General features: G+C 35.5%; 1 protein-coding gene and 1 non-coding gene across 2 annotated transcripts; both read right to left on the bottom strand.

The window, feature by feature from the left end:
- Positions 1-5,126: 5,126 nt before the first annotated feature.
- On the bottom strand, positions 5,127-9,930 carry LOC136223306 (centromere protein C). Its single transcript, XM_066011240.1, has 11 exons — positions 9,747-9,930; positions 8,909-9,114; positions 8,731-8,813; positions 8,531-8,633; positions 8,169-8,401; positions 7,287-8,071; positions 7,103-7,202; positions 6,765-6,889; positions 5,785-5,893; positions 5,586-5,693; positions 5,127-5,511 (listed from the first exon to the last, which is right to left on the bottom strand). The coding sequence occupies exons 1-11, from the start codon at positions 9,882-9,884 to the stop codon at positions 5,384-5,386; spliced, it is 2,118 nt and encodes a 705-aa protein (XP_065867312.1). The 5' UTR covers positions 9,885-9,930; the 3' UTR covers positions 5,127-5,383.
- A 7,203-nt stretch (positions 9,931-17,133) lies between these two features.
- On the bottom strand, positions 17,134-17,240 carry LOC136225172 (small nucleolar RNA R71). Its single transcript, XR_010686902.1, has one exon. It is a non-coding gene; the product is annotated as a small nucleolar RNA R71 (small nucleolar RNA).
- Between the last annotated feature and the right edge of the window lie 1,183 nt (positions 17,241-18,423).

The raw sequence follows: 18,423 nt of genomic DNA, 5'->3' as shown, positions 1-18,423 counted from the left end.
GTTTCAGCTTTCACGTCAGGATCTAGATTTGGGGCCCTGACGATTGAGGAAGTTCATGATCCTGACCAGGGGGATGAGCATATTGTTCAAAGCATGCCAAGTTTGGAGTCTGTTGAACCATCTGAGAAGGTGGTTGAATCTGTTAATCCCCTCTTTGTTTCCAAGGACGAAGCCTAGGGGGGACCCTGACCCTGGCTGCTCGAAGGATGAAGAAGATAAATGAGGTTAGTATTCCTATTCTTTGTGGTGATCCTGGGATTGGAAAGTCGATGGGAGTTAATAAAACTAGTTTGAAAAAGCTAAAGGGTAAACAAAAAAGTATCCAGAATACTTTGGCTTTACCAGAGAAGATGGGGCCTGCGGGTACCTCGGCGAGGCTCTCAGGAGCCCCTAATAAATACCTGGCTTAGGTGTGTTGGTGCGGTCAGTTATCCTCCTTTCTATGGTTTTGTTGTGTTGGAATGTTAGGGGTGCGGCTAGCAAGGCTACCCGTATCCATGTTAATGATCTAATTAAACATTTTAACCCTTCTTGTTTTGCTCTAATGGAAACTAAGATTAGTGGAGATAAAGCAGATGAGGTGGTTAAAAAGTTTAGGAGCTGGAACTGTGTTAGATCGGAGGCTACTGGTCGAGCTGGGGGGATTTGGCTTTTCTGGAAGCCAGATCGGGTTCATTTCGATATTATTAGCATGGACAAGCAGTTTATTCACTGTAAAGTGAGTGTCTCCGGTAATAATTCTTTTTTAATTACCCTGGTGTATGCTGACCCTATTTTAGCCAATCGGAAACGGCTTTGGGAGGTTCTTTACTCTATGAGTGTCAGCATATCTGAGCCCTGGTTTGTGGCGGGTGACTTTAATGATATTGCTTTTATGAGTGATCAGAGAGGGGGTTCGCATCATTATATTAATCGCTGCCTTCACCATAAGAATAGTATGGATTTATGTGGGCTTTCTGATCTTGGGGCCTCCGGTCATAAGTTCACTTGGAAGCGCAACAGTACCTTTGTTCGGTTGGATAAAGTTTACGCTAATGTTTTAGCTCAGACTTCTTTCCCTGAGAGTTCTATATTAAATCTCCCGTTCCGCCATTCGGACCACTGTCCTATTTTATTTAGGCTGTTGAGAGGCAATCGTCCTAGGGGTGAGAGATCGTTCCGTTATCAATTGGCTTGGGAGTCTCATCCTAAGTTTAAGGATTTCGTTCATGATAATTGGAAACCTCACTCGAATGTCCTTCAAGCTGCTGAAGGATTCAGGAATAATGTGCTGGGGTGGAATAGAAATGTCTTTGGGCACATTATTAGAAGGAAGAATAAGTTATTGAATAGGATGGAGGGTATTCAGTGTAGGTTGGAGGTGAGGTTTGATCACGGTTTGGATGGCCTCCTCAGAACCCTTCAGAAGGAGCTGGAGGCTGTGCTCAGGCAAGAGGAGCTTCTTTGGTTTCAAAAGTCTAGGAAGTCCTGGATAAGAGATGGGGATCGTAATACCAGGTATTTCCATCTTTCTACCATTATTAGAAGGCGGAGGAATAGAATTGATGCCATTAAGGACTCTAATGGTGATTGGGTGTATGAAGATGAGGAGATTCGGAGATTGGCCCTGGAATTCTATAAGGATCTGTTTAAAGAGGAGCCTGTTTATCTGGAGAGGGCTCACTCTGTTGCTACCTTTCCTATGATTGGAGAGGATAGCATTCAGGATGCCTTTCACCCTATCTCCCTGGAGGAAATAGACCAAGCCATTTTTAGTATTGGGGCTACTAAAGCTCCTGGGATTGATGGTCTGCCTGCTGGTTTTTACCATAAGCACTGGGAGGTTGTGAAGGAAGGTATCTATAATTTTATCATATGTGTTTTTAATGGTTCTCAGGATATAGAGCTGGTGAATAGAACCCTTCTGGTTCTGATTCCTAAAATTGAGAAGCCTTCTTCCTTTTTGCATATGAGACCTATCAGTCTTTGTAATGTTCTTTATAAGACTGTTACAAAGATTGTGGCTAATAGAATCCGTTGCATTCTTCCTAAGATCATCTGCCAGAATCAGGGAAGTTTTGTGCCTGGTAGACAAATGATGGATAATGTGGTGATTGCCTAAGAGATGGTCCACACGATGAAGATTAGGAAGGGGAAGAAAGGCATTGTGGCTCTTAAGTTGGATTTGGAGAAAGCCTATGATCGCATCAACAGGAGTTTCCTGATGGAGAGTCTGGAAAGAGCAAGGATCCCTGACAGTTGGAGAAGGTTAATTAAGGTTTGTATCTCTTCTCCTGTTTTTCAACTTATGATTAATGGTGATATGTCGGAGGAATTCTCTCCGGGCCGGGGTATCCGTCAGGATGACCCAATGAGTCCCTTCCTTTTCGTTATTGCTATGGAGAGGTTGTCTCATCTGATTCAAGATGCTATTGATAATGGGAATTTCCACCCAGTGGCTATCAATAGTTTCTGTCCCCAGGTTACTCACTTATTCTTTGCAGATGATGTCCTAATCTTCTTGGAAGGTAATGAGGAGCAGTTGAGTGTTATTATGGATATTCTTGATTGTTTCTGTTCGGCCTCTGGGCAGAAGCTTAATGTCCAGAAGTCTAGGATGATGTGCTCTAAAAATATGAACCAGAGAGTCTGTAAAAGGTTAAGTGATCTGTCGGGTATTCCTTTGACTGGCTCCCTAGGGAAGTATCTGGGTATTCCCCTCCACAGTGAGAGAGTGTCTAAGGTGTCTTTTAAAGATACTTTAGATAAAGCTAATATAAAGTGTGCCACGTGGAAAGCCAAGACTCTCTCTCTCGCTGGCCGTCTTACATTAATTCAATCTGTTAATTGTGCGACTCCCAATCACATTATGCAGGCTTGTCATCTTCTGGATCCTGTGCTTAAAGATCTTGATAAAATTAACTGTAGGTTCCTGTGGGGGGAAGCTGAGGAGGGGAGAAAGATCCATCTTGTGCCTTGGAGTGAGGTTTGTCAGCCTAAAGATTCAGGAGGTCTGGGCATTAGGAAAGCTAAAGATAATAATAAAGTCTTATTAATGAAACTCCTGTGGCGAATGTGGCAGTGTCCTACAGCTCTTTGGGTCAGCTCTTATGCGGGAAGTACCGGAAGGATAAGGTGTTGGGGGGGCCTAAGGAGAGAGTGGTTAATTGTTCCTTTCTTTGGAAAGGCATTAGTGTTGTGTTTGCTGAATTTTGTTCTGGGATTGGGTGGAATGTGGGTAATGGCAGGTCCATCAGTTTCTGGAAGGATATTTGGGTAGGTAAGAAGCCTTTATTGGAGGTTTGTACTTCCTTGCCTCCGTTGGACGTTCAGGACTAGAGGATTGCTGATGTTGTGGATTCTGAGGGTGAGTAGATTTGGGATAAATTTTTATTCATACCTCAGTCTGGAATCGCTCCTTTCTATTAGAGGGGTTCACATTAGTAATCAAATTGAGGATCGGGATAGTTACTGTTGGGCGCTGACAAACAATGGGGCCTATTCGTGTAAATCTATTTTTCAGGCATTCTATCAGGGTTTGGATTCTTCTTCCCCAGGGGTGTGGAAGACGATTTGGGGCTTGAAAGTACCATACCGCATTAGGAGCTTCCTGTGGCTTGGGGCTAGGAATAGGTTGCTTACTAACTCGGATAGAAAAAAGAGGCACCTGGTGGATTCTGGAGCCTGTGGCAGATGCAGAGGGTTTGAGGAGACGTTGTGCCATGCTCTCAGTGATTGTGAGAAAAGTTTAGAGGTTTGGAGAAGAATTCTCCCTAGGGATGTGCTTCCTTCCTTTTTAGCCCATTCTGAAAATAATTGGTTTGTTGATGGTATTAATGGGATTCTTCTGCCTGGGAATCAAGGTGTTCTTCTTTTTGTAGCGGTGTGCCATCATATTTGGAGGTGGCGGAACGAGGAGATCTTTGGAGGAGGAGTGGTTTCTATGCCAAATGTCCTTGATTTCTTTTCTAAGAAGATTAGTACCTGGGTTGAGAGTTTTGGTGAGGACCCCTTAGCTAGGGTGGTTCAGAGGAAGGAGGTCAATCTTTTAGGCTGGTGTAGGCCGAGTGAAGGTGTGGTTAAGCTCAACACTGATGGTTCTTGTCTGAAAGATGGGAGAATTGCTGCAGGAGGGGTCCTTAGAGACGATGGAGGCAGGTGGGTTTCTGGCTTCTCTCAGAATTTGGGTATTGGTTCTTCCTTTTCTGCAGAGCTTTGGGGGATTCTCTCTGGCCTGAAGCTGGCTAAGGATCTAGGGGTGAAGAAGCTTCTGGTTGAGTCAAATAACCAAGAAGCGGTTAAAATGATTTCTGAGGGCAAGTCTGTTTGCCGAAATAGCTTGAATATTATTAAAGGCATTAAAAGGATTGGGTCCTCCTTTGAGTCTATTAAGTTTGTTCATATTTATAGGGAGCAGAACCGCGTCGCGGATCGTCTTGCAATGGAAGGGCACTCTGGTTTGTTGGGTCTTTCTACCTTTTCTTCTCCACCGGGCTTCATTTCTTCTTTGATCTTGGAGGATGTGGTGGGGGTCAGTTTTCCTAGGCTGATCCCGGGTTGAGTTGTTTTGTTTGTTTGTTTTTTTTCTTTCCTTTCCTACCAAAAAAAAAATAACGGTAACATGTTTTTATAATTATTGAAAAATAAAATAAAAATTTTTTAAAAGAAAATGAGGTTGAAGGGAGTCAAACATAGGACCTATTAAATAGAAGTAAGCATCCTTAACCATCTCATCTACCTTTAAACATTGAAATAATACTAAATAGAGCCAATATAATTCTCTTCAAAATATTACCAGACACCATTACTAAAAAAAGAAATTTCTCAATTCTCCGGCCGCCTGCCGGAGCTCGAGCCCCCTAACCCCCCTTGGTTCCGCCCCTGGAAATACCATTGAACATATCACAAAAAAAATAATTATATTGAATGGATTAAAGTAAAATAATAATGGCACCTGTTAGAAATTGAATGGAAAACATGTAAAAATTGGAACAGCAAATTTTCTTCCAAAATTTGAAGCTCCTACCGAAGCCCAAAAGGATGCTGATCCAATCACTACGACAACTTATGGAGTAAATTCAAGTGACCTTCAATGCAATGAGTAACTCTACAATAAATCAGGTGCAAATCTGGAAAAGGCAGGAGGATGGTGTAGAAATTCCATATTTGATGAAATTAGATTTAAAATACGGAAAATCTTGTTCAGGCTTTCTGCTTCGAGGTGGAAACATGAAAACCAAACTCGTTTGTGAACCTTAATACTAATAGCCAAATAAACAATGGGTATGAAAGAAACTATCTTTTAACACCCCCACATCTCTAACATTCGCATCAAAGCAGATTTACACACACTGAATATGCATATGCGGACTAATCAATGTAAAGTCTAGTTAGTTTAACCATCTCAACAAAGAGCAGCTTGATCAACCAGATGCTTGTGTGCCTTAGAAACAAAGGATTTCACCTTCATTGTCCGTCCCCCATTTTCTTTTCCAGGGGACTCGTACTTTATCCCAATAACAGTGGCCAAACCTGCAACAGGTACAAGTTTCATCTGATTCCCAAAATTAATACCAAAACAAAGCTAAATAGAAGAAATAACTTACTCTCATGAATTCGCCCATACAGAAATCTCTCTCCTCTCCAAAACTCCAAGGGTCTAGATCTAATCCTGGTGCTTCGTCTTACACCAGCTTCCCATGATATACCAAAGCCTATTTAAACAGGAGTGAAGTATTGAGCAAAATACCACTTGCTTCAGAAATGGTGGGAGAAAATTAAGAATGGATTACAGAAACAGCTAACCTGCAAGGCTTTGCCTCCTAGAGAGATTTTTGTTCTTGCGTTCTTTGCGAGGACGTGATTCTCCTTTTGTAAGCTCATTCGTTGATTGCACACAAGTTTCCTTCATTTGCTGTTTGCATACAAGACAATGGCAAACAAAGTTCACATATAACCATATACCACCATAAAAATAAAAGAGAACACAAAAGATTTCCAAAATTTAATAGTCACAGGACAAAGGATGCTTATGGCAATGAATCACCACCAAAAGATGACTCTTCCGTTTAATCTTTCCACAAGTGACACAACATTTATATGCATGGTAGTTCAGTCATTTAAAACGACAAATTACTATCCTTTCATTTCATTTAGCTGGAAAGCCAGAAAGTATTATGATCCAATAACATATTTTAAATTCATTAAACATTACAATTCACTCAGGTTTGAACATGTAATGCAACAAATAAGATGGTGGAGACTTTAATCACGTTATCATTGATGCATGCTAGTTATGAAACAATCAATATGAGTTAATGACGATCAGCTGCTTGGCCATTAAATTAGGAGTAGCACAACCCATAGAGGAGCATCATAAGATAATGCAATTATAAACCTCCTGTTTTGTAGCTGTTAATAAACTGGCAATACAATCATCTAGTATAACTGTTCCACAAGCTTGCATTATGAAGTTCTTTTAGTGTTTAACCTAGAAATCATCACGGATCACTATTTCATTACATAAGGACATTCCACAGAGAAAGACAATGGAGTTTTTACCACAATGCGCCATTGCAATGAAAATTTAAACAAAATGGTACTAAGAAGTAGAAATAGTTGAGGAAAAGATATTTGAAGAATTGACAGCAATTACCTTATAGTAATGGTAATAAGCATGATTCCTATATTTATTAGATGCCAGCAAATTAATATGTAACGATGATTGTTAAATGAACAGATCGACGATACTAAATCTAACAGAACAAGAAGAAAAATATTTAGACCTCAGTCTGCAGTGTCGAAGAGGTAGCTTGTGTTTGTTCTAGAGAAGTGTCTTGGGTTTGAAATGAAGCACTGTTCATGCATTCAGCAGATTCATCCACCGGTAGGTCCTCGACTGTTGCAGGATCTGTTTGAAACAAAGCAATGGAAACAGCATAAAATAAGGTCAAATGACAAGTAGAAAAAGGGACAGAGAGGATGTTGATCTCTCAGTGTAAAATCACTTCATCCAGTACTACATGCACACATGAGATAGAAACTCATACCTCTATTTCATTTTCTACAAATCATATTCAATAAGTATTTATTAATAAGTAAAACATAGAAATGATTGTCGTACCGAGTCTATTTTGGTTGCTCTTTGATGTTTCCATTCGAGAGTAATCTGTATTTTGGTTGGGCTCTGCAGAACCCTCAGCCCCCTGCATCACATCTTCTACCTATATTGTTGCAGAACCTCACAGTGTAACATGCTATAAGAAAGATCTTAAATAACATAAAATTTAAAGTAAAAAAAGACTCACTATGTCCTCCAAATCATCAACTTCATTTTTGTGATGATCTACATGAGCATCAGCCTGACTTGAGTTCTCATTTAAGGACTCATTACCTATACCAACATTATTACCCTCCAACTCAGAACCAGATTCCCTAATATCGATATCACTTCCAGAACCAAGACTGGTCAAATTTGCATTCGCATGTTTCTCAAAAGAACTGGTAGAACCTTCAATCGCCACCTCAGTTGAACTCCTATCATCAACTGGAACATCATCTTCATTGGTTTTAGACTTCAACTTGTCAGGAATGCACAGAGCCTTTTGTGAACCAACTGGATCAGAACATTTGTTAATGTTCTCAACAGGAGAAAGATTTCTTGCTGGAGATTGATCGATACCTATATCAGCAAATGGATCTCTTGAAGGATTTGACTGAAATATATGTTTCTTCAATAAAGTTAATGAAGCCAGAGGACTTTTGGGTGGAGTTGGTGAGCCAAAATTAGGAACCGAGGTCTCCACATTCTTCAGCTTCACTGGTGTGCTATTCCTTGTCCCTTCCAACAAATTGTTTATGTCCGATAATATATGCCTAGACTTTGGCGGGTTTACTCCAGAAACCTTAAAATCAATCTTCAGAACATCCGGCATTTCAGGAAGATTTAACTTCTCCATGTGGAGAGGTTTGATCTGCAAACGCTCCTCTAACAGATTGATAGCTCTATCGCCCTCTAGTTCTCCATATCCATCAGCCAGCAATTCATCAATAAGTTGATTAACCGTCTTCTCAGCCTTGACTGTTGAAGAACCTATATGAAAAAAATCACGTGTCCCAGTAATTCAGATCCAAAAAGTAAGGGAGGGAATCAGTTGCTTATCAATGTTCCTGAATCAGCATCCACTTACCAGTCATGTCCTGTTCCTCTGTTGCAACAGTTGTTGATTCTGTTTGTTGTGACACAACATTTGTTGATTCCAATTGTTGTGATTCCACACTGTCTGGTTCTATTTGTAAGGATGCAACATCTGATTGTGCTGTTTCTTGTTGTAAGCCACAGCTAAAGGGAATGTCCCCTTCGCAAGTTTTTTGGGAGGGAATGTCTGAATAAAGATGTTTATATTTTGCCTTCTTTGATCTCCTGTCAAGTGAAAAAATATGCTATTAGGAAGATAAAAAAAAATAGAAAATACAATAAACTTGAAAGAAATATTGCTACTTCAGTATGATATAAGACCAGGAAATACACCATAACAAACAATTTGCATACCCTGGAATTCCTGGTCGTTGAGACTGAGGAACCTTGAATACATTGTAATGGTCAAAACCTGTAAAAGTGCCACCTGTCTGTTTGGCTATTTCTTTCTTAGCATCTAAACAAAATCACAACAGATTAGGCCTTCCGTAAGAGACAGAAAATGGTTGCAGGAAGATTCTTAAAGATAACAAAAGTGTAAGTCTGTAACTCACTTTGAAGCCTTTCAAAAGCCAAGAAGAATTCCTCTGGGTCCTTATCAAAATCCAAAGTTGCATCCAAGTTCACAGTCGGTTGACTGTCAAGTGAAGATAACATGTTTAGCTAATTAACAGGTAACACCATGGCATTGATTTTCTATTTGATATTTTAACAAGCAAACAGGCTTCTTACCTTATACTAGGAAGTAAAGAAAATCGAGCACGCTTACGCTGTAACCCAGGCCTTTGTCCTCGAGGATATTGCACAGCCATATCACCAATAACTTCATTCTTTTCTTCTGAGGTAGCATCACTGATCATTCTAACATTTGGAACTTCTGTAGTGCCGTCCAAAATGGTTTTTGCCTGCTCTATAAGCTTATCAGGATTTTGTACGGGCTGAAATTAAAGAAGCATGAAGTTAATAACTGAATAAAGTATGGGGAAAAGTAATTTGAAAAGGAGAAATAATTGAACTACGCAAAATGGAGAACTGGCCAAGTGCATTATGTTGCAAATGGAGTGAAAATGAATAGTCTGATAATCTTAATTCAGCACTTTTGCTCAGCAATCAAGCCAAGCAAAAACTATGAGCTCAAATTAAGTTCTGACTGAGAGTACGTTGTTGGAGAAACCTCACCACAGACATGTATTGCGAATTCTCAAATGACAATCGAGCAATAGCAAGCGGCAGATAAAGTTAGAGTTCGAACTAATGAACTTACAGTATTTTACTTAATTTTTAGCTGGAATCAAATGAAACTATACTCCTTCGGTACTGAAATCGGCCCTCAAGAAATGAACAAGAAAAAGAAAACCTAATACAGCAATGAAACAAAAAGTACAGTTTGACTAATCAACAAAGATCTAACTCCCAATGTTCAGTCAGGCTGTAATCAAACTGACCTAAAATTCAGCATAGCTTAAAAAAAACTACAAGAATTCGAAAAGAATCAACACAAAAAACACAGCATATCTTCCACCGCCCCTGAAAGCAAAAAAAAAAAAAAAAAGCAAAAGGGGAGCATTACCAGAGACATGAGGAAATTGTGGATAGAATGAGGATCGTCGGAAACTTGAGCATGAGAAGAATTAGGAAGAGAGGCGAATGTTCGAGGGAAGAGAGACAATCCACTATAGCCTTCAAGAGGATCCTGCAGATCGGTCATTGTATTTCCAAATTCAAAAAAGGGCAAGCACGCAAATGAGTGTGGATTTTTTCTTTTAATTATATATATATATATATATATATATATATATATATATATAGGGTTAAGGTGTAAAAAAATCCCAGGAGCAATTTTACCCCTAACATTAATAAACTGGGGCAATTTGAGAAATAATTCATCAAACTGTCTTCTCGGTCATGAATCTTGTTATCTACACTTCATACATATGTCATTTTATCACTAACAAATCATAAACATTCGTTGGGATATGAAAAAAATAAAAAAATATACTGTCTTTTTGTACGGATTAGACAAAAAAATTCAAAAAATCCACCGAATTTATTAATATTAATCTCAAATTCTATTATTAAATTATAAAAAACATGAAATCCTTTTTTTAGAACGAATTATTATGCAATTGGTGCAGAATAATGAACAAAAATATCTGTGTTTTATAATAGTGTCTCAAATTGACCCAATTTATCAACGTTAGGGGTAAAATTGCTCTTAGCTTCCAACGTTAGGGGTAAAATTGCATCATTTTAGATGTTAAGGGTAAAATTACTCCTGACCCAAAACGTTAGGGGTATTTTTGCACCTTAACCCATATATATATAAAGAAGAACAATAATAAGGGATAGGGATGCCAACCGCTATTGTACTCGTGGATACCCGACACTATCCACCTTAATAAGACTATTCGTATCTGTATATATGGGGTGGATATAGAATCAAAACCATTTTCTGTTAAGGTAATGGGACGATATAGAAATACCTTAGAGAATATTATTGTTTTCTTAGATATAAGATGTGAGATTTGAATCTCAACCTTTTATTCTCCAACCGTTGAACATACCACTAAATTACTTTATTCTTAATTATTAAAGTCTAATTTCTTCAATTTTTAAATGGGTGATTTATTAAATTTATACTTTGTTAAATTGTAATATTTTTTGTTGTATTTATTGATTCTCAACGGGTAAGGGTACCCGTGGGTATCCGCAAATTAAATGGGACGGGTATGAAATGCAAAAAGTATATATGTTAAGGTAATGAGAGGGGTACGGATAATTAAAAAAAATAAAAATATTATTGTTTTTTTAAATATAAAATGTGAGATTTGAATCTCAACTTTTTGTTCTCCAACCGTTGACTAAACTACTTTATTCTTAATTATTAAAGTCTAATCTCTTCAATTTTTATTAAATGGATTATTTATTAAATTTATACTTTGTTAAATTGTAATATTTTTTGTTGTATTTATTGATTCTTAACGGGTAAGGGTACCCGTGGGTATCCGCAAATTAAATAGGACAGGTATGGGCTATAAGAAATATACATGTTAGGGTAATGAGAAGGGTACGGATAATTAAAAAATAAACATGTTAGGGTTTGGGATTGACATTACCCGCACGTACCCTACTCGTTGACATCTCTAATAAGGGATAAGAATCAAATTTTACCCTAATATTTTTAAAGAAGTAGAAATTTAGTCATAACGTATAAAATGATGCGAATTTAATTCTAATATTTTAAAGCAAAATCAATTTTATCCAAGGTCATCAAACCTGGATCAGTGCGGCCGGTCCAACCAGAACCGTCCGGTTTTCTTTTAGACATGTTTACTTAAAAAAATATATATATATAAATTTTGACAAATGTAAGGTTCAAACCTTGTACATTTGGCTTATAGACTCTACCAGTCTTGACCACATGCACCTTAATGAGCATGTAGAATTTGCTCATTCACCGTTAGATTTAAGCTTATTAGAATCCTAAGGTGGAGATTCACAGCATCATCATTTCACTTATGTCTGTTTTTTTTTCGAATTATTCACTTATGTCTCTTATTAACTATTTAAGAATAAATAATAATGTTATAAGTTAAATAATTAAAATATGATTTAGTATTATTTTTTCTATTTAGATAAATATCATTAAAAAAATTATTATATGTTTTCAATATTAATAAATTTTAATTAGCATTTAAATTTTAAATATATAAAAATAAATTTTAAAAATCTAATAAATTTAAATTTAAGCTGAATTATAAAATACATATCCTATTAACATATTTATATGTTAGTTATTAATAAAAATAATCACTATTAATTTTAAAAGTAAATATTTTCTTAATTTTTATATTTATTTGTTATATTAAATTTATTAATTTGATATCATGTTTGATATTAAATAAATATTATTATATTAGGGATAGGCACAGTTCGGTCCAGTTCAGAGATTCAAGAATCTCTAGGATTGGATTGAACTTCAGAGATTCCTAAAAATGAATCTCCAGGATTAGATTGAAAATTCTGGTCCGGTCCAATGCGGAGATTCGGGGATTGGGTTCCGATCCAGTACAGTTATTTGACGAGTTAAATAATAAAATACATATGCTTTTACCAAAAATAAATTAAAAACATAATTTACGAGATAATAAATATATAAAATTCTTAATAAAAAATAAATAACATGTGTTCACAGTACCTAATATTAATTTCAACCTAAATAAAGTAATGATGAACCGAATTGCTAAAGAACAAATGGGTAATTTAGTTTCAAGATTAACAATTTTAATATCTAAGTTAAACAACAACAAATTAAAGTACAATAGTAGAAAAAACTTGACCAGATTCTAACGAGTTAAAATTCAATAACAGAAATCAAAATTTAACTAAAGTCAAACACTATCAAATTAATTGATCTATTTTGATTGTCATATGTATGCAAATTTTAGGATTTAACCAACAATCAAAAGAAATAGTAGGAGAAACAATACCTGAAATTGAAATTGCAAATAATTAGATTTCACTTTAGAAAGGAAATTGAGGAGATGATGTCAAAACTAGGATTCTGGTGAATTAGGATTTTAAAATAGGAAGAAAAAAGAATGAGAATAGAGAGAAAAATATAGAAGAAGTAAAAAGAAATATTTCATTAACCAATTGTATAATCAATTAGTACCAGCTGATTCTTTTAAATAGGAAACATGACAATGAAAGTACAGTTGGTCTAACAAATCATCGCTCTAATAATTCTAACATATCTTAAATAAGAATAGAAAATATAACCTACCTTAAATCACCCCAATAATTCTAACCTACCTTAAATAAGAATATGAAATACAACCTACCTTAAATAAAAATAGGAAATACAACACTTCACTAAAGAGGAAAAAATAAAACTTCAAATAAAATATAAATTTAACATGAAAAATCTTCAGTTCTTGCAATCCAGTTTGGTCCAGTCCAATCTAATTTGGTTATTGGTCAAGTTCTGGATAATTTCGGTCCAGTTCTTTGATAAAAAAAATCAGCAGTCTAGTTCGGTCCAGTTCTTTGAAAAAAGTCAACAGTTCGGTCCATTTCTGGATCTTATTACTCGGATATTCGGTCCAATCCAGTTTTTCTAAGATCCGTGCCCAGCCCTAAGTATAACTTTTATGAATATAGTTGATATTATACTATGTTATAAGATTAAATATGAATAGAAATATAATATGTACATGATTTTTGAATACCGGTTGGATCCCGGTTAAACCCCAAACCCTTGACTCTTTGCCTTTTCCAGTTCTTTGACCGGTCCGGTTTTGACAACCATAATTTTAGCCTTACATTACCAAAAATTAAAAAAAAATAGTTTGACTGTTTATATGTTATACCACACATTTCAAACAAGTTTATCAAAAAATTGAAATAGTTTCGTATATTTTTTAGCTATTTGTAACTATATTAGTAACACAATAAACATGTTAGACACATCGACAAAAAAAATTATGATTAACTTGTATGTGACAGACTTAGTTTTTAACATTTTAATAGGGTTTTTATAATATTAATAATAGATTAAATATTTTAGTCGTAATTGATGTTTGGAATGTTCGATGTGAAACAGTCAAAGCACTCTTTCCAAATTTTCGGTACACACGGTCTAAAATTGACTTTACTTGAAAATATTAAGGCTAAATTTATACTATTTCGTATGTTAAAGTTAAATTTATACTTCACCAAAAACGTTATGGTCAAATCCTGTGGGTTTTTTTTTGTTACAAACCGAACTTTGAGGTTTGTCACAAAAAAAAACAATTTTTAGGCTTATGAAGAGTGTTGTGTGCCTTCTTGAGATTGCCCAACCCGTTTTTGTTAACCACGGTCCGACCTAGATGGCCACCGCGACGTCTAGTTTTTTTAGGGTTAATTTCAAATAAATGATTTGTGATTTTACGTTTTTTCGGATCGGTATCTGTGGTTTTTTTGTTACAAACCAAACTTTGAGGTTTGCAAAATTTTTATTTTTTATTGACTTTGCCAAATTTGGCTGATAACGATATCAAAACGAAAATTTTCAAGAATTATAGTTGTTTAGTGTGATATTCATTTTTAATTTTTCAAAATCATCATTTTTGAGTTTTCTCTCTCTAAATAATAATTTTTTCTTTCATAAAAAAACACGTAAATGGTCTCAAATTTAAAAGGTTGGTAAAATTTATATTTTGTTCTTTTGCACTTATTTAAATTTTTTAATGAACTTTTATAATTTACTCATGAGAATTCTTTAATGACTACTAATAGAATATAAACTCATAAAATTTGAAATTTTTTATTTCGTTGATTGTAAAAATTGAAAATTATAAGAAATCTTGATAATTGTATATGAAAATTTCACTATAAATAAGCCTAATACTTTGATTGCCAAAATAAGCCTAATACTTTGAAACTTTTTTTTTTTTTGAAGTAATAATACTTTGAAAGTTAAAAAAGAAACTTAAGAAACCTGAAAATTAAAAAAAAAAAATACAAACTTGAGAATTTTGAAAATAAGTTAGAAAATTTTGAGAAAAATGAAAAGGTAAAATAAATAATTAGAAGAAAATAGAAGTTTAGGAAGGGATTTCTAATAACTTTTTGTTTAGTTTAAAGTGTTGGTGTGTTGAAATTTTCTCTCTCATTTTTGTTGGATTGAAGTTTATTAAGAATCTCGATCTTTTACTATTCTTGACTTGAAAAGTAAGTGTTAAGTCCAAAATATACCTAAAATATCATATATAAATACGTTAAATTTACATTGAAATCGTGCTAATTATATTCATTTAGAGTACTTTTACGTCATTGTATACTTCTTTGATGCAAGGTACTTAATTATTTGGTTAAATCCAAATAGGAGCTAAAACGGAGCTAAAACGAGGGAAAACCTAAGTTACGTGCCAAAAATACGTATTAGTCAGAAGACCGACTCAAGGAGACAAGAAGCAGTCGAGAGACGGGGAAGAATGCCCCTGTCGCGACTGAGATTTTCAGAATCTCAGTCGCGACACGCTGATGCCAGTCACCGGAAATTCGAAATCTTCAGCCTTCCTCCGTGCCCCCTGTCGCGACTGAGATTTTCAGAATCTCAGTTGAGACAGCGAAGAATTCTGCACAACTTTCACATGTTTAAATCCAAAAAACGCGTCTGTTCGTTTGGATAAAAGCGACCCTTCACCAGCGGACACGACCCTTCAATTACAACCCTTCACCAACTATAAATAAGTGATCCATTTCAGAAATCAATGTTGGAAAAAAGTTAGAGAAATTAGAGAGTTGTTATTATGTTGAAGAAACTCTGATTCAGAAAGAGTTAGAAAGTTAGATTTCATTTTTGTACAAACAAACTTGATGTACACAAGTTGTTATTAGATTAGTTATAAACACAGTAGTATTAGTTTAGTTTCAAAGGTTGATCAGAGACAAGTTTCATTCTGGTAGTGGACCTAGCGGTCTCTATTCCGAAGATTCAGCGAGAAGAACTAACGGCTGAAGCTCAAAAGGGTCTGACAAACCTACGGAGTTTGAAGGAAAGATTGACAACCCGGATCTCAAAGATTTCGTCAAAATGCTATCCATGTTTCTTCCTCTCTGTTAACTTGTGAAGATTAACAATTCACTAATAATACATTTATTTTATTCAATATATTCTTCCTGTTGTTATTTTGATATTGTTCTGACAAAATGATTTTCAAAATGATAAATTGGTGTTTTTATTAAAACGTTTTATACAATCATATTTACAAAGAAACTTTGTTGAACACTTGAAAGAATTGGTTTTTACGGATGATATGATCGTGATCGCGGCTTATCGGATATAAAATACTGATTTGATTAAGGTAGAAATCTGCTCCGATCCAGAGAGATTTCTACGGTTCAAAGTCATTTACTTGCATAAATTCTTGTATTATTCCATGTTCATAATCTTACCAAAGTTATAGTTGCTTTCTTTGCTTAATGAAAATAAGTTTTATACCTTTGATTTATTCCAAATACGAAAGCGTTTGTCTTGTAATCAAAATCTCAAGACAGAATTGTTCTCTAAGTTCAATATAATATTCTCATCTAATCCCAATTGATCCGAACCAATACAATTAATTAAACGATTTTCTTTAAGTTAAACCTAAAGACGTGAATAAAACTGAATTAAAATAAGTTTTAGTTAAAAAGCGTTCCCTGTGGGTTCGATATCTTTTATTACTACAAGCGTATACCGTGCACTTGCGGAAATCGCTCAACAAGTTTTTGGCGCCGTTGCCGGGGAACGCCAAAATTTTTAACAAAAATTTAAATTTTTCGTGTTTTATTTCGAATCTAGGTTTATACATACTTATTTTAATTTTTGTAATTTATTAATTTTAAGTTACTAACATATTTATTTTTCAAATTCTGTTTTGAAGGTAGTTTCGGTTCGTGTACGATTTCAGGTTCATGCGCAGTTCTCGAAGTTCAGGCATTACACCAAACCCATTAGACCCAGAAATTGAAAAAACCATTAGAAAGAACAAGAAAAACAAGAAAAACAAAAACAAAACTCCATCAAAGACAAATACCGAGCCAGATATTATGGCAGACCCACCAACACTTATGGATTACGCTAGGCCAGGGGTGGCCGGTGTAACCAATAGTATCGTTAGACCCAGAATCACCGCAAACCAATTTGAAATTAAGCCAGCATTGCTTAATATGTTGCAAAATAATGTAACATTTTACGGGTTACCTAATGAAAATCCTAACACCCATTTGACAAATTTCCTTGAAATTTGTGACACTTTTAAAATCCCAGATGTGACTGCCGAAACAATCAAACTTCGCCTTTTCCTTTCACTTTGAAGGATAGAGCCAAAGAGTGGTTAACTTCGATGCCAGGCGCAACGTTTGCAACTTGGGAACAATTAGCCCAAGCTTTTTTATCAAAATATTTTCCTTTAGCAAAAACTGCAAGAGTCATAAAAGAGTTAACATCTTTTTCTCAAAATGATAATGAGACTCTTTATGAGACTTGGGAACGTTTTAAAGAACTTCAACGTTTATGCCCACACCACCAATTGCCCGCTGAACTTCTAATGCAAACATTTTATAATGGACTAAATCCTACAACTAGAGGTTCATTAGATGCTATGTCGGGAGGGCTATTTATGAAGAAACCATCGGCCCAAGCAAGAGAACTTTTGGAGGAAATAGCAATCAACAGCAGTATATGGCCCGCAGAACGTGGACATATACCGGTGGCAAAACCATCAACCTCAACCACATCATCGGTTAAAGGTATAGCGAACCTTGATCCAGTCGCGATGTTACAAGCCCAATTTTCTGCTTTATCGCACAAAATTGATAGGTTTATGGCACCGTGCGATACCAATGGTAATCCAATCCAAACAGATGTGGATTATGAAAATATGAGTGAGATCGAACAAGTAAATTTTGTCCAAGGGAAAAACTAAACTAATAATCCTTATTCTACTACTTATAATTCTGGATGGAGGAATCATCCTAACTTTAACTGGAAAGACAATAATAATGCAAGTGCTAATCAAAATCGTACCAGTAATTATCAAAATCAGCCAAGAGATACGATTAGCACTTTATCTTCTAAAATCGACAAATTCATAGATGCTATCAGTGGAAAAATAAGTAATCACGACGATGGTTTTAAACGGATCGAAAATAAATTCGATCAGCTTATTAAAAATCACTCATCTAGCATCCATAATTTGGAGGTTCAAATTGGTCAACTTGCTAAATCAATTCCATCCCGAAAAGAGGGAAGTCTTCCCAGCCATACGGAAGAAAATCCGAAAGAGCAGGTAAAGGCTATCACTCTTCGTTCAGGGAAAAATTATCTAGGTCCGGAAATGCCCGAAGATGCAACATTACCAGGAACTGATTTACCAAAGTCCAAAGAAGATATATCAAACACAAAAAGTTCACCAATTGACTCAAGTACAAAAACTTTTGTACCCAAACCACCTTTTCCGCACAAAGTCCGAAATAAGGACTATGACAAACAACTTTTAACATTTTTGGATAAACTTAAAAATTTGCACATTAACTTGACATTTATGGATGCAATTACGCAAATTCCTAACTATGGTAAGTTCTTAAAGGATTTAATTTCGAAGAAAATTAGTTGGGAAGGAATTTCATCTATTTCGCTAACTGAGGACTGTAATTCAATAGTGTCAAGTACTCTGCCCACTAAACTCAAAGATCCCGGATGTTTTACTATTCCA

The sequence above is a fragment of the Euphorbia lathyris genome, chromosome 3 (genome assembly GCF_963576675.1).
Source record: "Euphorbia lathyris chromosome 3, ddEupLath1.1, whole genome shotgun sequence".
NCBI lineage: Eukaryota > Viridiplantae > Streptophyta > Magnoliopsida > Malpighiales > Euphorbiaceae > Euphorbia > Euphorbia lathyris.
Note: the sequence above shows the minus strand (reverse complement) of the source record. Positions and strands in the feature narration are given on the sequence as shown.